A 22,612-nucleotide genomic window follows, 5' to 3' on the forward strand; every position below is an offset into this window, starting at 1 on the left:
GTGGAATCTCTAAAACTCTACTGTCTCAGACAATAAAACCACAGGTTGGAAGTGGAATCAACAGCTGGCACCCTGAAGGAGAGGAACATGTGGTGCAGAAAAGTTTGGAGGGAAGACTTGGGTGTGGTCATTCAACTAAATGCGAGAGTGGTGACATCTGGAATGAGAGGAAAAATCATAAAGTGGGTGGAGAAAGTTCCCTGTCCCTCTCTGTGTGGGAGAGGTTCTAGATTATTCTAGAGTTGGAGAATTGTTGGTCTGTAAAGATATTTGGAGGAAGTGAGACAATGACTGAGTGGTCCTCTCAGAGCTTGGCAGACACAGAAACACAGCTGCAGAGAGAGCTGGAAAATGTAAACACAACCAGAACGGCACGTGGATGGAGGAGGGAAAATACACAGAGGCCAGGACAATGATGCACAGTGGAACCACAACTCAGAGTCATCACCTTACTGCAGAGGGGAGATGATCACCAATGACAGGTGGAAGAGTGGGCTGGGTCATCCTTGCCACTCAGGTCCACTCCAGCTCTCATCTCTACATCCAGTCTCTAAGCATTCCCCTCTGCCTTACTGACCTTTCAATTATGCGATCACTTGCCCACAGAACTCATGCACATTCGAAGAATCACCACTCAAGAGAGGATGCTTGCAATGAGAAACAGGTGCTCAATTCCCCAGGATTGGTGTCCACTGCTGGATTTTTCTTGGATTAAACCAATGTATGGTTTCTTACTCCTTCTCTAGCCCTTTCTTCTATTGTTCTGCACAGATCTCCTGCTCCTTCCTTAAATATTGGAAACCCTTCCGTTACCTCTGGATTGCTTTATTAGTATTCTTTAAAATTACATTTCCCTGTGTTGGGGAATTAGAAAAATGTTTGTATTTATTGCCTTAAGTGAGAAGTTTTTGAAGTTTGAACCTCCCTCTGATGTCAAGATACAATTTAAGCTACTTTTATCATATAACCAGGGCTTAACTTCTCCATCCTAACTGCTCCTCTCTATTCTTTTCCTTTCAGGGCTCAGCTAAATCACTGTTTCCAGGATGCCTTAGATAGGTGTGCACATGTCCCACTGTGGCTTTTACCTACTACCTCTCCAAGCATTGTCACAAAGAATCAGTTTTCTCCACCTGTGCCTCTTTCCATGATGAAGTACAAATTCCTTGAAGTCAGAATGGACAGTAATTCATAAATGTGTCTTCAGTGTCTAGCCAATGCTTTACACAAACTATTTAGTTGAATCCATAATGGGGGAAGAAGTTCCCTGAGATAGTCATAACTATTATGAAACCTTTATATATGAAGCAACTGAGGCAAATGAAATTAAATGACATTTCTATGGTCCAGAATCATGTGGTCCAGAGTCTCTATTTATGAAAAAAGTCTAGGTTCAAACTCGGGGCTGATAGAGTACAGAGCTCTGCTTGAGACTGGGGGTGCAACTTAGTGGTGAAGCACTTGCCTAGCATGTGGGAGGACCTGGGGTCCATCTCTAATACCGAACAAACAGATGATCAAATCTCCAGCATTATTTCCTTCAGGCAGCTTCGCATCTGGTGCATTACTTATTTTTAAAAATGCCCTTTATATTTGTCACTTTCTCTCCATATCCATCAATAGGGCTCCTTCCTGCTTGCTCCTTTCTGACTCCTCACCTAAATGGGTGCCCACTTCTAAACCATTCCCTTTACTTCCACTCTCTCTCTCTGCACCTACAGCCAGATTCACATTCCTTAACTTCATCAGCTGTTCTTGTGCAAATTCTTCTGTTCAACAAATTTGACCATCAGCAAAACAATTCAAAAAAAGATACAAAACCAACAAAATTTATGAATAAAATCATGAACAGCCCCTTTGTAAAAAATCAATTATAAAAAAAAAGACTTCTAGTTAGCATAATGAAGAGAAGAGAAAAAATACACAAATATATAGCATAACTTAAAATGAAAAACAAAACCTAGCCTTAGGTTCAGAGAAACTTAGAACCAGTGTAGGCTAACACTATATGCTACTTGAGACTAATTCACTTTGAAATTCAGGAGGACAATGAGAATTTCTAGAATAAGGTAATTCTTACAAATTAACGTAAGGAGAAAATTTGCATACACAAATAATTATGATAAAAGTTAAAGAAAAGTTCTAAAAAAATATTCCTAAGAAAGGTATCAGGCCCCTATAGTTGCAATGTATTCAAGCAACTCATTACTGAGATAATATTTAAATATTTCCAATATGTGGAAAAATATAGAAAGGTAATTATAAATTATTTTGTGAAACTACACATAGAAGGTCCTGATGGTCCAACTCATGACTTTTTAGTTTTATAATGATGTAAAAGCAATAGGTGTCCAGAAGAAACTTTCCCTTGAATTTTGAATTTTTGTCTTTTCCTGGGCTAGTGGCAGGCATAGGATACTCTGTCATGATGGTGGGCAGCAGTAGCAAGCCACAGCTACAGTCAGTCACACCATCTCCAGGAGGAACGATCAGTACCCTACGGTGTGTGTTGCTAAGCTAGGATGCTCCATAGCTTATGCGTTTCCAACTTATGACAGCTTTGACTTTGGATGGGTTTATCAGGACGTGGCCCTGTCATCAGTGAAGGAACATCTGTGGAGCTTTGGCATTTAAATCTGAGAAATATAAGAGCAACACAGACCAATATTATTTATGAATATTGTGACAAAAAGCGTTGGCTATTTGTCAAAATTTATGCTCCCCCTTCCATAGTATAGAGCTATTGCTGAGAAGTGGCTGCCCGGTCAGGGAGTAACTTTCTCAGCCATGTGTACTGTTCTCAAAGTGGAATGTGAGTGGAAGTGATATGTTCACTTCTAGACTGTGGCTTTTTAAGTTAGTGAGGGGGCTTCTCAGTCTCTTTTATTTTTCCTCTCTCACTGACTAGAGTCAGAGGATGGGGAGGCTCTAGGGCAGGAAAGCTGGGGCCTGTAGGCCTGCTGCTGTTTTTGTAAATGAAGTCTTCCTGGAACCCAGCCATGCCCATTTGTTTACTTATTGCTATGGCTACTTTCACACTACAACTGCAGAGCTGAGCAGTTGTGACAGACACAGCCTAAGGCATTTACTATCTGGTCTTCAAGAGAGCCTGTTCTCTGGACCGTGGGGAAACATGATGGAAGGAGTCTTCCACAGAGGTCTTCCCATGGAGGAGGACTCTGCCTGGACTGATTAGGAGCAAGAAATAAACTTCTCTTGTTAAGATGCTGAAGGTTTTTGGTTTGTTTTGCAGCTAGTGTTAGTCCAACTAATGATGAAATAGATGGGAAATCCCAAACAAAACACTAGCAAATTCTAAAAGCAAAATTCAGGAAAAATTGTTCCCAGAAATTGCAGGATAATTGGAAAGGTGGCAAAAAACCACGAGTAGGCTAAAAAAGCAAATCCATGCCATTATCTTTTTGTATGTTTTGAAAACATTTAAAAACCTCAATATTCATCTTGCAAACTACTCTTACTAGAATGGGAATAGAAAAATACTTCCTAAGAATATCTAGCCTACACAAAAAAATTATATCATATATAGAAGTAAATGACTATGGACATTCCCATTTAAAAATAAATGAAAATATATCATCATCAGTATAACATAACAAAAAATGACACAGCATGATATATTGCTTCTGGTGCACTGTAAACATACCCATAATAATATTATTCTATTATGTAACATATCCATGATTATTAAATTATATCATATATTGACATATTTAATTGCATACATAAATCATGTGTTCTTTATATGTCATATGCATAATCTTATAATTAAGGTGAATATTTCTATATGATATAGATATTTTAAACCTAATAACTACATTATTTGATTCAAAAATATGTTATACTATATGATATATGCAATTTATATAAAATTCATATAACTTACAAATACAAGTACATGATATAATGGGTTAAAGATATGAAAATTATATATAACTTATGTCATGAATATACTATATACATTTTTAAATGATGCTAATTGTATAACATGTTAATATCATGATGTTGATTTTCAAGTGCCAGCCATTGCACTAACAGCAAAAAACAAAGAAGCAGGAAGTAAATTTCCTTTATTTGTAGATACATGATTGTGAACCTCAACAGTGGTATAACTGAGCAATTACTGGAATTACTAAGAAAATCTTTAAAGATGCTCAGTTACAAAATAAATGTGCAAAATTAATAGGTTTCCCATATGTTAACAATGATCTATGTGACTTCACTTAAAACAACAACAAACTTTGCTAAAGGAAATTTTAAAAGATTTGAATAAGTGGAAAGAGATGCTATAATTCTGCCTTGGAAGAATTAGAATATTTTAAATGTGTGAGGTCATAAATTAGCCTATAAATTCATTGCAATTCCAAGGAAAATCCTAATAGGATTAAAGTTGGCATATGAAAAAGAGATTCCAAATTGTATCTAAAATACTCTTCTGAGCTGGGTGTGGTGGCACATGCCTGTAATTTCAGAGGCTGAGGATTGCAAGCTCAGAGCCAGCCTCAGCAACTTAACAAGGACCTAAGCAACTTAGGGAGACCTTCTCTCTAAATAAAATATAAAAAGGACTGGGGATGTGGCTCGGTGGTTAGGTGCCCCTGGGTTCAATCCCTGGTAAAATAAAACAAAAACAAACAAACAAAAAAAAACAACAACAAAAAACCACTCTGACAATATCCAAGAAATGTTAGGAAACTCAGAGCAATGTAAGGAAGATTTCAAAGATAGCTATTAAGACAAACTGTCAAATACCTTATAAAATTTTAGGAAAAATAAAATTAGATTATTAAATAAACTAAGCACCATGAATTATTTCAGATGCATTCCGGATTGAAATGTAAAAATGAAGTACTGTAAGAAGATAATCAGGGTAAATAAACTATAGTTGAGCTATTAAACTCTATTCAGAAACTTCAAAGAAAAAGTTGAATAAACTTAACTATATGGAAATTTAAAACTGCCACAGTTTAAATCACTGTATACAAAATGGAAAGGCAAAGGACAGACTGGTGAAAGGATGGACAGTGCTGTGACAGATGGAGGATCTTCCCCCTATATAAACAGCATACACGAAGCAGGAAGGAGGAGTATGCCCAGCGGGAAGAAGAAAGGAAAAGTCACAAATCAGCAATGACATATAGTCACATGGAAAAACAGTCTCCCTGTAAACCAAAGAATGCAGATTTAATTAAGATCTGTTGCCTATCACATAAAAATAAAAAAATAGATTCATGAGCTTGGAATAGAATGTTTTAAGAAATGATAAGAGATGCCTGAGGGAGCTTTTTACCCCCTGACAGCCTATCAGAGTCATGATGGAGAGAGGGCACTTGAGCACTCTAGGCCAAGTTCAAAGGCACAGGATAGTTAGTGTGGAGGGAGAGGGTGTGGAATAGAGGAAATCACAATGGGATATTTAAGTGGGCACTGACAGAGGAGTAAATTCACTCTCCCAGAGCCGATATATATTTTTTTCTCTTTGGTTCTTTTTAGTTATACATGATGGTAGAATTCATTTTGACATAATAATAAAAGCATGAAATATATCATGTTCTAGTTTAGACCCCAGTACCTTTCCTTCCCTTTTCCTTTCCCCACCCCCTGTTCCCTTGTCTCCATTGATCTTTCTGCCATGTACCCATAGTTATATATTTTTAAATTAATTTCTCATGGTATTTACAGACTTCAAAGGTATCTGTTCATGTGGCCTCTGAATGCTTGGGTGAGTGCTAAATTTCAGAATATGGATAAACCTGATGATAAGTTTTATAACAAACTTAATTTTTGATTTAAAAAACCCATATATGTACTTAGTGACAACATATTGAAACAAATATATATTGATACATAATATGTAGCAGGAGTTCTCACAGCTGTTTGTGGGACTGACTGGCAGAAAGTCAGTCTACCCAGGGGACTGTTAAATCCCCTTTCTCCTTCTACCACTGTTTCCCCAGGTTTCACCCCAAGTCCTCCACAAATGAATTTATTACTCAAAGATTTTGGGGGATTACTTGGTGCCAATTGTTTAAGAAGTCTACATAATGATTTTATTCAGTTTATGACAGAATTAGTATTTATGTGTCCTCCTTGAGTATTGGAACTTTGACCCTATGGAGCACAGGACAGTTAACAAAGCATATTCACATGCATTGCATAAAGTGAATCTCACTCTCGTGAACCTGGGCATGGTAGGTACTATTTTCTCCATCTTGGTGAGGTGTTGTTGTTGGGTAAGCCTTGGCACATAGCAGCGTGGGACCCGGTAGGGACATGTTTTGAGGATTAGATCTCAACCTGCCTGAGTAGAGCAAAATTGGCCAGCATTGACCTGACTTGGAGTGTATGTGGGTGAGTTTCTTTCTCACCCCTAGGACCTCTGCTCATGGGCATATAGCAGGAGAGGACCATTGGCATGACTTTTGTCTAGTGACAGCCCCCCTCCCGCCCCCGCCAAAGTCCATAGGGTGTTGAGCTTCAGTTGCCTTCGAGCACCAGGGAGGGCATGCCATTTGTTCTAACTACCTTTAATGGCTTCTTTCACAGCAGAATCCACAGGGAGTATGTTCTTCTCCACCAGCTCCAGTGGCCCTGGTCGGAGAGCAATCTTTTCATTGAGATCATCAGCAAGGCGGGCTCTTTTCAACTTCATCTGAGCAGTTGGAATGGACCTCTCTGCAGTGGAGGCTCAAGGGTTGAAATGAAAATGATCACTTTTAGAATTCTATGTCCTTTTTTTTTTTTTTTTGGCTTGTGGTTACAAAACATTGTGTCACACTATGCTGTACTATCCTAATAATTTCTCAATGCAATCATCATCACTTCACAGGGATTAGCACCAAAGACCAGACACTTCCAAATAAAGGCAAATAGTGAGGCACATAGAAAAGTTAGAGAAACTTGCTTTGTGAGGATTTTGTGGAAAAAAAAAATATGCAATTTGGCAATTTTTTAAGAAGCAGTCCACGGTGTCTATGTTGCCTGCCTGATCCTATGGCTATAGGATTTGGATAGTGAGTAGCACAGCCTGAACCTGCAGTAATTTGATCTATGGTGACAGTTTGTAGTAGTAGTAGAAACATGACTTCTTAAGGGCTTTAGAGTTGTCAATGATGTGATACTGACTGACAGTTAAGTGTCCAGTTCAGTTATAAGAGAAGAAACTTCCTGTGAAATGATTATTTAATCAGAGGGGTGTTAAAAAATTGAATTTATCCAACATACAGTTTCTCATCATTTGGAGGGTGAGAAAGGTCATGTAACAGAGCCCTAAATTCAACCCTATATGGAAGACATCAAATTTCCTCTTTAGGGTGGGCCCTGACTCATTTCTGTGGAAGAACTCTGAAGGATAACCCAGCCAAACTATTGCTTTAATGGAGAAATGCAGGATCAGATTCAATAAGAGTTTGAAGCTTCGCTCTCAACTTTGCAAGTTTAGAAGATGAGATATTTATGGACGAGTCTCTCCTTTCAATTATTCTACCCTACTAATCTAAACTTTGTATTTTGGACTGATCTAGAATTCTCCAGACAGGAAAAGTCTAGGAAGCTGCAACAAATCAGGTAGGTCTAGAAGCTGCATGTGTGATAAAGGGAACCTCAGTACTACAAACCAAATAATGGGAGCGCCTAAACCTAAATTCTCCCTGAACCACCCCTTGTGAGACATCCTGGTGCAGTGCTTTCTGATCCAGCCTGCACACCCATCCAGCACTAATCTTCAGCAAATTCTTTCTTCTTGTATCCTTCCACAAGATGATCCTTTCCATCAGAGTCTCTCAAACTGGTTTTTCAAGTCTGCCACAAACTGAATCCCCTCTCATCCTGACCAAGCACCCTCCATCCCAAACCTACCATCTCAATGAGCCTTGTCCCTTCTGCATACTCCCATGTCTTACTGAGTCACCTTTGTGCCTTTGCTTACTGTCTTTCCTTACCCTGAAATTCTTCTGGTCTACTCCCTACCATGAACTTCTCTTTTAAGTCCATGATCAAAGTCTAACTAATGTTTCCTGTTCTTACAGATCCCTTTTGCTTTATTGCTTCTAGCAATGACAGGCACCAGCCCCTCATCTTCTATTGCTGCTTCTGAATTTAGATAATAAACTCCTGGAGGGCAGGGCCCATTTTGCATCTAAGTGATCTTTGGTGCTCCAGGGAGGTAATTCCCAATTTCTGTCAGGGAGAAGAGAGGATTCCATGAGAACCACATGTGACTAAACCAGTTCACAGCCTGTTATTTTAATTCAAGACCATAATAATGTAGGAAATAAATTTTGTGTGTATATGTTTGTATGTGTGTGCTGGGGAATGAACCCAGGGCCTTGCACATGCTAAGCAAGCTGTCTACTGTGAGGTTACACCCCTAGCCTCAGAAATAACATATCTTATGCTTTTTTATTATAGCATTACTATCTATTCATTATTATAAATGTAAAAAATACCCAAAAAGAAGGTCACAGAAACTCCTCACTCAGAGTTAACTACTTTCAATACTTGGGTGTCTTTCTTAGTTAATTATATTTAGTGTTTATACTTTTTAACCCAGACTTTAAATGCAGTCTTCATGTTTTTTCTTCCCAGAATTTAGCTATAAATATAATTTTGTTTTCTGCTTCTTTTGCTGAACATCTTGTAAGCCTTTTCTTATTAAGTGGTTATTCTTTGAAATCCTTGCTTGGAGTGGCTATTTGGAATTCATTCATACCAAACAGATGATCTACAATTTGTTCAGCTAATTTCCTATTGTTGGACTTTTTACTGTTTTCAGTGTTTTGCCATCTAAAGTAATTTCATGATAATGTCATTGTATATAAATCTTCGTATGTCTGATTATTTTTCTTTAAATAAAATACTAGACATTATATCACAAGGCCAAATGTGATATACATTTTCAAGGACTTTGATATACCTTTTCAAACTGCCTTCTAAAAACATTGACCCTATCATACTCTCACCAGCAGTGTGTAAGAATGCATGTATTTCCCATACCCTTGCCACATACAATATTTATTTTTATTTGCCAACTTTATCATCGAAAATTCTGTATCTCATTTGAAATGGCATGTCTTGGATTATTTGTGCAGTTGCAATCTTGTGCTGACACATGAAATGTTGCCATTGGAAAGAGGAAACAATTTTGTCACCTCCACGTGAGAATCCTTGGTATCCCTGGGATGCCTCTTCCAGACCAAAACCTCACAACACACAGATCCCTTCTCTTGAATTCTACATTGTCCTCCTCTCTCTTTCCTACTCTGAAAACAGTTTGCTATCTTATAATATTGCACCTAGTCCAGGGTTAGAAAATGGTCAGGCTTGGGAAGCCAAAATGGATCAGACAAGATGCTGATCAAAGAACCAAGATTCACAACTTCCATGATATTTCAAGACCTTTCATGTTATGGAAGCAAGTATACAGTCTTCTAAGAAAATCTGCATTCTAGAGAAGTGTGCTGGTGCCATGTGCATGCTGTTCCCTCAGTCAGCAAAGCCTTTTCTCTTTCCTAACTTGGTCCAGGCTTCACATACCAGCTCATTTCCTTACTCCTCCCCATCTATTCTGGTTCAGAGGACTCTCTTATCCTCTGTTGTGCACTATGACACTGTGCATTTGCTCTCTTTTCATGCTGGATTGTGTAAACCGATTCTCATGTCTGCTTCCTCTATTATCCTATGAGAGTCCTTGAAGGGCAGTAACCTGTGTCTAACTCATCTTTATATCCAGAAGGTCTGGCAGATCAGTCAGTCCCTAGTAGACATCCAATGCACTTTTGCCTATGGAGTAAATATTTGATAGCTAAATTGTCAAAGTAAGAGGTGGGCTTCTTTGAAGTGGGGTACCAGTGGTCTGGGGGATTCCATTCCAGGGGAGGCAATTCATGGAGCAGGAGTAGAATTCTCTCTTCTCTTATCCAGGTTTCAGAGTATGGGAGGCAATTACAGGTTTGCTCTGATTCACCTGCCCCAACATAATTGTGGCACCTTTAGATGGAACTTGGCCTACATTGATCAGCACTGGTATTCTAAGATTGTTCTTTCCTGTGTAGCCGAACATATGAGCATCAGTAGAGGAGAATCAAACAGTTACCTAGCAGATACAGAAGTAACTAGAGAGCCTCATTCATATTCCCAAATGAATAATGATTCAGATGAATAAAAACTGGTAACATATGTTGGATATTTCCTATGTGTTCAGAGAGGCTATGTGATTTGCCCAGGCCTTTAGGGTTAGAAAATGACACAGCTGAGATTGGAAACCAAGTCTGAAATCTTCTTGACTATTATATATGGCTTTCCAATTCGATTTTTCTACATGGCTTAGAATGATGAGGTAACTAATTGAAACTACCTCTTTGTAATGTCAGGGTAGACCAAAGGTAGTTGCAGGTAGCAACTGCATAGAGACAAAGAACTCTGGCAACATGATCCACCATTCAGTGGCCATCTCCTAGTTTATGATTTGACGCAGCCTTACCTTGGAGTATGTGCATATTAACCAAGTCAGCACGGTTGGATCGGTTTCTGCCCTTCCGTTTCAAGGAATCTTCAGTCTGCAGAACATAAACATAGAGAATCACCTACTTTTAATTTTTTAAAAGTTCTTTTTTTCTTAAAGGGTGAAAGTACTTTTTAGTGACAAATGGAAAATGCAAATATCCCTGGTTTCTCATGTTTTGATGGAAATAACACTTACAAAGACCCTTCCAGGAATTTTACCATGGGGAAATAATGAAGAGGTAAGAAGCTTAGGCCCATGTCAAGGGGTCAATTAGATACACATTAATAAAATATTTATATAACCATTATGATATCAAGCTGCTTATATTATAATCCATCCTACTCTCTTGCCTATCAAAATGGTCATGAAATTAACTTAGGCCAGTGGCAAAACATTGCATCAATTCATCTGCGATCATGACAACATATGGAACTTTTGCAAGCTTTGTTCTGAATTCTCTTTTAAAACATAGGGAAATGTAGTTTCAGACTTTGGAAGACATTTATAGACAGATCATTTGCTGCTTCCCATTGTCTTCTGGATGGTGAAACTGTCGGGATGAGGTAGGCTGTGGGGGGACAATGAGGATCCCAGGACTCTGATCCCTGGGCTCTTATCTCACTGTTCTGGGATCTCCTCTTGGGCCCCTGAGAAGGAACTGGGGTCTCTGCAGTTCTGATAAAAGACTGTCTATTGTTCTTTGTTATTTCCCGGGTCGTAGGAATCACAGTCACTCATGAGCAACTTTGAAGAGTTGCAGAGTTCTGTTCTTCCTGTCTATCCACAGATAAGTCACGAGGCTAGAACTCGTAGGTAAAAAGACAGATACCCTGTCAGCCTTTCTTTCTCACTCAAAGTGCTGATGGTTGCTAAATAGTATTTGTGTCATTGATAAATTCAGGTTTTAGAGATTTGCTATGAAGGTATGACAGAATAGGTCAATTTTCCTCTTCAAATGCAAAAAATGAAACACTCCCCCAGGCAACCCAAAAAACAAAAAACCTCCAACTCCAGAAAACCCAGAAAGGAAAACAAATGTAATTCTCTTTGTCTTTAAGTAGCTGCAAATAAGTTCTGTATCTATAGATCTTGCCTTAAATCCAATCATTGAATTGGATTTAAGAAAATCTGTTTATTGCTAAGAAAGGACTGTAATAGAAGGTAAGACAGCTTGCAAACCTAACTTACTTCCCTTTCTAGAGTCTTTTTGACCTCTAATGTATCCTTACTGTGATCCTTTTCAACATTAGAAAGATTGAGGACATTTTGCTAAAAAATAGCAATTTCAAAGCTAACAGTTGATCTCATTTCCACAGTCATATGAATAAGATTCCATATTGGGTCAGGGTAGGAAACTGGCCAACTGATAGAGTTCTTTGTAGAAATTCTATATGCTTTAACTACAACTTGGCCTTTGGAGATCTATAACTTGTAGTTTAAGTTCAGGAAAGACAGTTTGCAAGAATTACCTTGTCACTATCCAAATTTTTTCTTTGCTCATGGAATTCAGTTGGACTTTTCAGTGCTGAAAGAGAAAGATAAAGACATGAGCAAAGGCTGGCCTCAGGATACTGGTCAGTATCACAGGGTTTGCTGGTGTGCTTGCTGAGCTAGGCAGAGTCTGGAAGTGGTCGCCATTATTAGGCCACAAGCAAGAGAAATGCCTGGAGGACGGCCACTGCTCTGAAGCCATGGGAGACAGAGGAAAGTGGAATTCAGGTCTAAGTCAGGAGGAGCAGCAGAGGCAGAATGTGCAACAGGAAGAGAAGTGGAGGCAGGGCATTCCAAGCTCCTAAGGAGACAGAGGGACCAGAAGTAACATTGGTTTAAGGAATGAGGTAGACAGGTAACTAATACTTTCTTTGACTTTGTTCTGCCCTTGAGTTCAACAGCCTGAGTAGATAGTTGTGATCTGGCGAGGGTGTGGTGTATATTGTAGGAAGGGACTGTAACTTTGGACAAAGTGACTGGTTGGTCATGAACATGCAATCAAGGCATTGAGTGAGAAGCAGAGAATCAGACTTGGAGGCCTGGAAGGGACCTTGGAGATAGTGAAGTCCAACTCCAACCCTGAATGGAATGGGGAAAATGAAATCCACAGAAATGGATTGACTTGCTCAGGTCACGCAGTTAGGGCTTAGAGCCTAGGTCCTCTGATAACTCTAATCTTTTTTAGGGTGTGAAAAATTCACACTATTACCAGCCAGTAGATACAAGTGCTGATTAGTCATATATAACACACAGTAGCCATACACCATCAGGACCAAGTGCTACCTTCACTCTGTCCTCTCCCTCCTCCCCATTTCTCTTCTGGGTGATTCAGTAAACTGAATGTAGCAAAGTCACAGAACATCCCTCAGCAAAATTCTACATTTTGTGTTAGTTTTTCTGGTCCCCTGGAGCAACCTCAGTTGGGAGCCACAATCACTTTTCATTATAAATGATGAGGTTGATCAGAGGTTATAGCATTGCACTGATGTCTTTTGCATTTTAAATATGGATAAATTGATGAATCTCACGATTCAGAGTTCTCTGATCACTCTAACAGATATCCACTGAAGCTATGAAGTAGTCTCCCAAATCTTGGCTGGCATAAAAATTAGGTTTCTGGCCAAATTAGCACTTAGGGTCATAAGTGTGTGTGTGCGTGTGTGTGTGTGTGTGTGTGTGTGTGTGTGCGTGCGTGCCTCCTTCAGCCCTTACCACCATGCTAAATCTGCACATGGTTCAGCAAGGCTTGCTGGACATCAAGCAGATGTCATTGTAGTTATGGTGGGCATCTAATAGTGGTTGAACATATTATTATTCTCTATTTGGAACACTGTTTAGGAAGTTAATGTCATGCTGTCAATCAATCTTCTTGCCTCACCCCAGTATTGACAAATTTGAGCAGAAAGACATGCAAAATATTTCCAGCTGGCTGGAATGTGCCCAGCATAGTTGACAGGCACTCTTCTCTCTTTGACCAGAAATTAAGCAAAAAACAAATATTTTGTTTGAACATTATGTCTCCTACTGATCTGGAAACTGATTTTCCAGCTGCTCTTTGATTGCTCTTTTCACTCTTAAAATGAATGTCTCTGCCACACCTGCCACCGTGTAAATGTCCTTTCATCCCCATTTCTTCTACTTAGTAACTTTGAGAAGTAAATGTGTGACTCTACTCTGAAGCTTGTACATTTTCTTTGATTTGAGGTTGGGCTTTGTCCTTAGTAAGAAGGCTTGCCTTTTCTGGCATTTGACAGCAGGTGGAATTTGTAGTGATGGTGTCTGAAGAGTGACTCTCTTTTTCCCGAAAGCAACCAGATCACAGAAAATCTGCTTGAGGTCCAGTGGGACCCTGTAAGCCTATGTAACCCATTCACTAGGTCTTCACCTCTGTCCCATCACCTGGTGGTCATTTATTTAGATATTACATATTGGTGTGGCTTAATTACTTTCAACTGATCTTAGAATGGATCTTTACAAAGCAAAGAGAATAAAGCATCCTTTTTTCCCTAAAGAAGTTTTCCCAAAAGAACTGTATGAACTTATCTTGAGATGTCTCTTACATTCCAAACACAATTGGTTCTAATTGAGGTTGGGACTTGAGAGAGACTTATCTGGTTCTCTTATCCCCATGGCTCTTCAATTCTCATTAGTGGAGTTTATTAATTTTTCTAAGAAACAGTGTACTTCCTGTATCTTAGTTTTGAAGAGCTAAAATCTTGTTACTTCTTGATGCTAATAGCTCCCCTGTGAAATGGTTCACAGGGTCCAGTTTTCTGATGTCAGGAGCACAAAGATCTTCTAGAACCTTCTGTAGGGTGGGAAGCTGTGTCCATTTAGCAAGGTCTTGGGAAGAATACCAGAGAGGTGCTTACACAGCTTTTACCAAATGTTCTTCTCCTCGCGGCTCTAGTGAGGGTTAAGCCCTTAAACTTAAGAGGGTCACTGGGCCCTGTGGAAAACTCCCTTACAGTGGCCCTGGGGTTGAGTTTTGTCTTCTCTGTGACTCCAGAGAATGTGGGCTTTAGCCATCTCCCCTGTGGGTCGGCAAAAACCATAATGCTCCCCCCGCAGTTGATTTTTGGAAAATACACAAAGGACCACTTCTGCTGCCAACGCTGGGAGTATCAAATGGCAAAATTTTGTATTTAAAGGACATTGACATTTAAGATCGAAAAGGAATTTGGATTCCTAAATTAAAAAAATAAGTCCATGTGATTTCAAATTAAAATATGGTTATAAATCCAGTCAGTCACACATCTGACTCGTTCCCCCTGGAGGGAGATGAATCGCTCCTCACAGGGGAATTCATGTTCTCGCCTTAAGAGTTGAGTTGCTGGCTATTCCTATTTCTGTCCCCGCAGCTCCAGCTAATTTGGGTCAGCTGTGTGTATAAACACTTGCTTACTTAGAGCTAAGCAAAGGACCCAGAGATAAGAACAGGCCTCTTACAGTTCTCTTTACTCCAGTCTAACCTCGCACTTCCAGCAGGATCCCAGACAATGGAGAAAATAGGCCTCAGAGAACTCAGTGAAGGCAGAGGCCTGACTCCTCTGCACTGGGCAGGGTATGGTGTTGGACTGCACCTCTGGCACCGCAGGGAGCATTGAGGCAGAGCTTGCCTTCTCTCAAGAGGACCCCTCCATACCAGGCTCATGGAGAACTCAGCACCATGGGTACAAAGAATAAGAACAAAGGGGCAGAATCAAAGAGCCAGAGACCTTGGGTGGCAACTAGTCATGTTTCCCAAAGTGAGGCCCTTGGGTTACATCCTTGGCATTAACTGGGAACCTGCTAGAAAATCTAATTCTTGAGCCCCATGTTGGAACTACAGCATCAGGAATGGTGGGGATGGGACATGGGGATCTGTTGATCAGGTCCTCTAAGTGCTTTTTATGCACGGGTTTAAGAAACATTGCTATGGAGTTTATAAGGCCAGTAGGTGTTGATCTAGGGTCCTTAGGAATCTGAGTTCAAAAAGGGAGCCATAGATTGCCAGGATTAATTTTCAGTACTACAAAAAGTTGAATAAAAAGGGCATGTCTATCCAGAGAAAGGATGCTCGGCTAACAGAACTGTCATTTTTCATTGCCACTGCCTAGAATCACAGAAATAGAGTTTAGAAATTGTTCTCATCAAAAAGCATTGGATGATAAATGTATATGTTGTTAATGAATAAAAACAAATATGTGGATTAATAGTTAATATATGTGGGTCTTTTTGAGCAAAGACAAAATGATTTTGTGTATAATACCTATGGCAGCTATGTGTATAATTGAAGTTCTGGTTGACATCAAATTTAGGAACCCTCTATTTGATCTCTGTCCTTTTCTTATTTATTCTTGGTATAACCTTGAACTAGTCCAATTAGCTTCCTGAGCTCTCTATTTCCCACTTATAAAATGAACTTGGTAATGTTTATTTGCTCCCTGCTTTCCTTTTAAAGACAGATTGGATCATGAGTACTTTCCTTTTTCGCAATTGGGATATATGCTATACATAAGTAATAACACGTTGGAAATTTTAGGTTGGTGATTAATCGCTTATTTAGTACTCAAATGATAGTCTTAGGGGTCTGGAAACAGTGCATTTTCCTAACGTAACTTTGTAATACTTAAAACCTGGCTTGTACAGTTGTGGAATTTGATGCAACATGCGTGAATACTTTGGAATTTTTCCGAAAAAGGATATAAAGACGAATTCAAAGTGTGTCTGCAATGACTGGTTTTACAGTTTCTAGGGAACAGGGAAGTGGAAAATTGAAAGAGATGGGGGAGTAGGGAGGAAGTTAGGATTGTCGACCCAAATGGGATTGGCATGAAAATCCAGGTCACCTTTCCTATCTCTGAAGTTGAGATGTTAGAAAGAAGGGAAGAGGCAGACAGATTAATCCCCTCGTGCTGTGTTCTGCTCAGACAGCCAACAGTGTGTGGTAGGGTGCTGTGGGGAGAAGCCAAGTCAAATAAATGCACTGAGGAAAGGAAGAGAGACTTTGTCCAGTCAACTTCTCCAAACTATGGTGAAGCTGCATGGGGCGCGGGTGCAGGTATTGCCCCGATCATTCTTCTTGCTATCAGGAGGATCACAGAATTCAGGGATTTACCAAGGCTTGGCAGTAAGTATGTGGCTGCTGTAGCTTGGATTAGTCTGCAAAAAAAATAAAGGCAGCACCATTCATAGACAGCTCATTGTATCTTGAAATTAATTTACATTGATCAGATCATGGAATCAAGCTGCCCAGACGATTCATTCTTGTCAGTGGCAGCTTTCTCTGAGACTCTGGGGACAGATAGCACCCTCTGTAGGCCGTATGTCATCTAAAATTTATTTTACTTCTTTACTTTCATCTTCTGTATTCCAGCAGAAGGAGGTAGTGTTTCCCTCCTGTCTCACTTGGGTTCAACCCCATTAGACTCTCTTTAGTTGCAGAAAGAGAGGAAAAAGTATGATATTTTCTTTCCCCCAATCCTCCTATGACCACTCTCCTGTAGGGACATAAAGTTTTATAAAATTGTTAGTGGGGACAATTAAATAAGAGTGCTTTGGAGCTCCTTTTAGACTATAAGCTCTTGACACAGAAACATGTCTGATTCCTCTGGGTGGATGTTTCCAGAGCCTTTCACATAGTGGTGGTTAATAAATATTTCCTGAATTGCTATGGGGCCATTTCATTGAGCCTAATCCATAGGGCTGGTCATCCTTCCACGCTAAGACTTTGGAAGTGGTTGGAATGAAATATGTCACTGAGGATTCTACCTAGTAGAGCAGTGCCCAGGGTAAAGAATTGTAGGGAAGAAAATATGCATGAAAAATGATGAGCAGACTCAAGTCCCCAGAGAACTAAGAGGGGGAAAGATTGGTTCTGTTCTAGAGCTGTGAGAAGGTACAGCTTTGAGGCCAGCTTGTAGCCTGAAGCCTGGTAGGGAGGGGCAGTAAAGTCATTTCCTTTGCATTCTAATGAACCGTGGCACAGTAGGCAATTCAAAAATCTCCATTTTTGAGATTCAGAGGTGAGGTTTTGGAAATAAGCCCCAATAATAAATCTTTAAAGTAATATTTCTAATTTCACTTGGAGAAGGTATTTTACTAAGATACCATGACTATTTAAAAAGTGTGAGTAGTACAGCTGGTATTATAAATGTGAAAACAATCTTAGGATATGGTGGAGACCCACAGGATTCCTTATCCAAGAATCCTGTTCTCACTGTTCAAAGTTGTTCTAGGGGTTCTACAGTGACCTTGGAATACTACTCTTCATGATCTTTAGTCAAGAGTTAATGCCTTTAAATTTATTCAGAGCACCTAAAGAGTGAAAATCCTAAACTCTTAATTCATATCAACAAGAACAGAGTGAATACTTGAGTGATGGGGGAATATAAAAAATAATTTGCTGCTGGGGGCTCAGGACTGTTTGTTACTTAACAGCAACCTTAAAATCTGCAGGATGCATAGCTAGGAAGAGGAAAAGAGGAGAATTCAACCCTGCTGGATCAGTTGGACCAATCAACTAGGAAATACATGTGTTTTAGCTTTGTAGTGGGGGAGAAACTTTAGAACTTAATCAGCATCTCAGAGTGCAACTGAAGTGCGATCTGCCGCAGAGCTAAGTCAGTGGAGTTTTTCATTGGATGTTGGTCACAGTGAAGCAAAGGTTATCCTGCAGAACCCGGAGCCGTTTCATTAAAATCATGGGTTTATCCTTGGCATTTTCACGCCTTGTTTTTAATTTGTCAAATTCCAGCTGAATTTTTTAATGACAAAAATGTAAGTAAGTGCTTTTACTAGCCAAGTGATTCCTTCTGAACTTTGAGAAAAGGGGCTTATGTGGGGACTGGGAGAGGGCTGCATTTCTTTGTTTGTTTGTTTGTTTTGCAAAGGACAAGCTCTGAAGACTTAACCTGATGTAAAATGTGAGACTAATTCTGCCAAAGGATGGCCAGTGTTTCTGCTGACCAGCTAAAAACAGCACTGCTGTATGTTAATAGCCTAAGAATAGCTAATTCACTTGGCTCTCAGTTTCGGATTTAGGCAATTTATGATAAGTTTTAAAATTTTGAGGGAGGATTGGAATTATTTCAAATTTCAAGAGTAAAGTGAGATCTTATGAAAACTCTTATTTTGCATGCATTTAAATTCTCATAAATTAAAACTGCAGAAAATGGGATCACATTGGACCTTCCTTTGGGACAGCTGGAAAATTCTCTTAGGCATCCTTAACCTCAATTTCATGAACATTAAAGACAAATAAGGATTTGACCAGGTTAGTGGTTTTCAACCTCTCTTCTGAAGAGAACTAGCAATCATGTGGGGATTCTCATGGGATTTCTGGAAGGAATAGAGAGGCCCAGTAAATGGGGCAGAGGCCCCAGTGCTGTCTCAACCATTATGTGTATATGCGCATATTTATATGCATATATGTATGCATAAATAATATTTAATAAATAAAAATTTAAAAATCACAGACTTAAATGATCTCTGAGGGTAGTTTTTTTTCTTCCACTTTCCCACCTTTTCTTTCCCATTTCCTCTTTCCTTTTGTTTCAAAAAATTCATATTATAGAATAAATAAATAAAATAGTCCTCTGTGGAACATAATGAGATCCACATTGAACTACACTCATGTTACTCAGCATCTTTCCTCCTAACGTCCTGTACTTCTCTGGAGACCCACATTGCTCAAGATCATTGTCTCTTTAGTGCCTGACTCAGTACCCTGCTCATAGTCTGGTTTATACTAAAATTTGTGGTGTTAGATTGAATTGAAAAGACCCTGAGACTCAGTTGCTCTTTCCTTCCCCTGATTGCTTGCACCTATCCCTGAGCTCAGGTGCCTGAGGAAACACACTGCTCTGTCTTGCATGTGCATGACACTAGTTTAGTCTCAGGGTCAGATTGAAGAAGCTACCCATGGGCAAGTGAAGAGCCTCATTCTGACTTGAGCTTTCTAAGTAGAACTAAGTAGAAAAGTTCTGCTCAGGCAGAGCCTGCCGTGTGTGCCAGACATGCCTTGCACACTTTTCTGGAGCAGAATCCACACACTTGACCAATCTGAGAATCTACACTCTTCGCAAGGCTGGTTGAGAGGAGGTGACTGAAAACTATGGATAACCTTTATCGTTTGGTTGAATTAAAATTTTTTTTTAATTCTCTGCAGAACTGTTTGTTCCCCCAGAAATTATCTTCATGATGAAATGGACTATGGATGTAAAATTTCTGTTATGTGGTATTTTGCTAATGTCTACACTTTTTTGATTCTGGAAATCCCAGAGAACAGAATATTGTGTCTACATTGGACTCTACTACACAGATGCTTGATTTCCACAATAGACTGAGCAGTGCTATTTAAAAATGCTTTGTAGGGTTAATTCTTGTTCTTATTCGTTGTTTTTAGGGATTCCCAGATTTAACCCCATGTACCTCAAAAACAAAACAACAACAAAACAATGTTTATTCTCATCTCTACAAACCTAGGCTCAGAGTATTCAAGTATATGGGTTGAACTTTAAATCAGTCATGAACAACTTGGACTGACTAAAAGGTTTTGGGTCTATCTGGTTCATTTGCCTTTCCAGAATTAAGGGGAAAGAAACATCAGTGAGGATAGAGGTCTGCAGGTCTTTGGTTTCCCTGTCTTTAGCACCTCCACAGGAGGGCTGACCAAGATGAAATAGACCACACATGGACTTGCTTCTTGGGTTATTCATTACTGTTGTAACTGTTGCTGAAACAGCCTTGAAATCACAGGGGAGCAGTTTCCAGCAAACCACTAAAAATGTGGCTCTGTTATAAAGTCACAGACTGTTGAATTCTTAGTGATGCTTTGGCTTAGAAGCACAGAGTAAACCTAAAAATTTTGTAACCTATAGGTCACAAGGCTTCAGTACTAGTAACCACACAGGACAGTCTTTCAAGGACAAATTTCTTCCTTACTAAATGCTACAGTAATAGTCATGACAGTATTATAGAGGGACCTGAACTTCTCCAATTGTCATTATGAATCTTGTTTTTTAAATTGTATTGGGGAGGAAGTTAGTATAATCAGAGCATCTTAAACTGTGATTCCATTCATCTGGGGCACCCTTTCCCCAATTTCCATATATAACCACAAATTAGCTTTAGTTGCTAAATTTTTAGAAAATTTCAAACGTATTTTTCTGAAGGATATGATAATCTCTCTTCTTTGATCCAGATTATGGCCAATAATTCAATATTAGTCAATTAATACTAATTAACAATTAAGTCAGTCAATGGTACTTTGAGCTAAAAGAGTATTGCTACTCAGTCTTCCAGAAAGGAAATAATTGACCATACCCGATTAATGGTGGACTCATGTTCCAGCAAAACTAAAACCAAGGGGTGAGAAAACACTATGTGATTGATGATTCTGGAAAGAATAGTGATAATGCCCAATATTAAAAGTAGGAGAAGGGTGAGGGGTGTCCACAGTGAATTGTTTACCCTAAGAAGAAACTCACCATGTTGCAATTTTAGGCATAACATGTATGGTTAAAGGGAAGCACTCTGTGGGTGAGTGGCAGCTGGGGCAAGGCATACCAAACCTAGATTTCTGCTGACAGATTCTACGAGGCTCTTGGGCTATCAATTCACTGACTTACATTAAATGACCTCTGAGGTAGTTTCCAGTTCCCAGATGCCAAGGTCCAATGGACATATGAATAAGTAAGAGCTGTGGGTACTCACGTGGTATGATGCCTTGGTTAGCCAGCTGCTCCTGGGTCCTTCTCTGTTGAAGTCGTAACTGTAAAACTTAGAAAAGGATGTGCTAGTTTGTGAGTTGGGCTAAAGATATCTCCAATTCACTTATTCTTTAATCATACTTTCTTAGCTCTTCTCACTTTATTTCTAGAATTCTGAGAAGTATTGTGAAGCACATTTTCATTTCTGTTATAGACACAGTAGAATGAGAGAAGCTGAGTGATGGCAAGGTTTTACAGGGAGTCCATAACAAACTAGGATAAGAACACTCTTCTTTTTTTAATTTATTTTTTATTGGTGCATTATGATTCTACATAATAGTGGGGTTCATTGTGCCATATTTATACATGCAAGTTATTTGATCAGTCTCATTCCCCAGGACCTTCCCTCCTCCCTCCCCAAATCCTCTTGTTCTACTCTTCTGATCTCCCTTGTATTTTAGTATTCATTATAGTCATATATATCATGATCATGGTGTCCTTTGGTAGATTTCGTTACTATCTTTAAAAGTGAATATTATCGTCACAGCATGGCACTTTCCTTCTCTACTACACTGAGTGATGAGTGTCATCAAATTCTGCTTGAATGGCAGCCTGTGATTTCAAAAGAGGAGACAGAGAGAAGAAAGCACAGGTTCTAGAGTCTCATTTGGGCTCAAGTCACATCTCCACCCCCTTAACGGGTGTGTACCCTTGGGCAAATACCCCGGGCATTTTGCTTAACCTCTTCAACTTTAGTTTTCTCATCAGTAAATGGGAAAAAACAATGCCTATCTTGCAGTGCTGCCATAACATTTAATAAAACAACAGTATGCACGTTGCTTAGCAGAGTGCCTGGTAGAGATAATGTCATCAATATAGTGTTATTATAATATTATGAGAATCTGGGATTTTTTGTGGAATTCAAAAAAGGGCTATTGGAGTTATTTGCTTAGAAAAAATAAAATAAAATTATAAATTAAATATTATATGTAGTCTATGTCAAATCTATTTATACTATAGACATATAATATGTATTTCTATATTTTGCTGTACTTTATATATTATATATCTATAGTACAAATAGATTATATATATCACATATATACCTATAGATAGACAGTAAATATTAAGTTGTATCAAATCATTAAATTATAAGTGTGGTATTTCCAATTTTATCCTTTCTTCACTCAAACGCATTCCCTCTCTCTCAAACACATTCTATCTTTGGACATTCCACCTCCCTTTTATGGATAATCCATTTTCTCAGGGAGATTCTGAATTTGCCATCTTGGTTACTGGGTTTAAGGTGCTTAGCATAAGGAAGCAAGGAGCAAAAGTTTGCAAAAAGGACATCAGTTTAATCAGAGTATCGTGGAAAGGGAGAACAAGAGCTGCTTTTGCAAAG

The 22,612-nt window shown here is 39.1% G+C and overlaps 1 protein-coding gene across 2 annotated transcripts in view; it reads right to left on the minus strand.

Moving 5' to 3' along the window:
• Positions 1-22,612, minus strand: part of MYOCD (myocardin) — a 98,187-nt gene that overhangs the window by 39,764 nt on the left and 35,811 nt on the right. Inside the window, exons 2-5 of one of the 2 annotated variants that reach the window (XM_079135289.1) lie at positions 21,212-21,277; positions 11,992-12,047; positions 10,499-10,574; positions 6,544-6,705 (exon numbers count right to left, since the gene is read on the minus strand). In XM_079135289.1, coding sequence (XP_078991415.1) covers positions 6,544-6,705; positions 10,499-10,574; positions 11,992-12,047; positions 21,212-21,277 — 360 coding nt within the window. Of the gene's footprint in view, positions 1-6,543; positions 6,706-10,498; positions 10,575-11,991; positions 12,048-16,613; positions 16,655-21,211; positions 21,278-22,612 lie in introns of those variants that run through there. The other variant, XM_079135290.1, reaches the window with a different exon arrangement.

This window comes from Sciurus vulgaris (assembly GCF_902686455.1).
Source record: "Sciurus vulgaris genome assembly, chromosome: 3".
Lineage (NCBI taxonomy): Eukaryota > Metazoa > Chordata > Mammalia > Rodentia > Sciuridae > Sciurus > Sciurus vulgaris.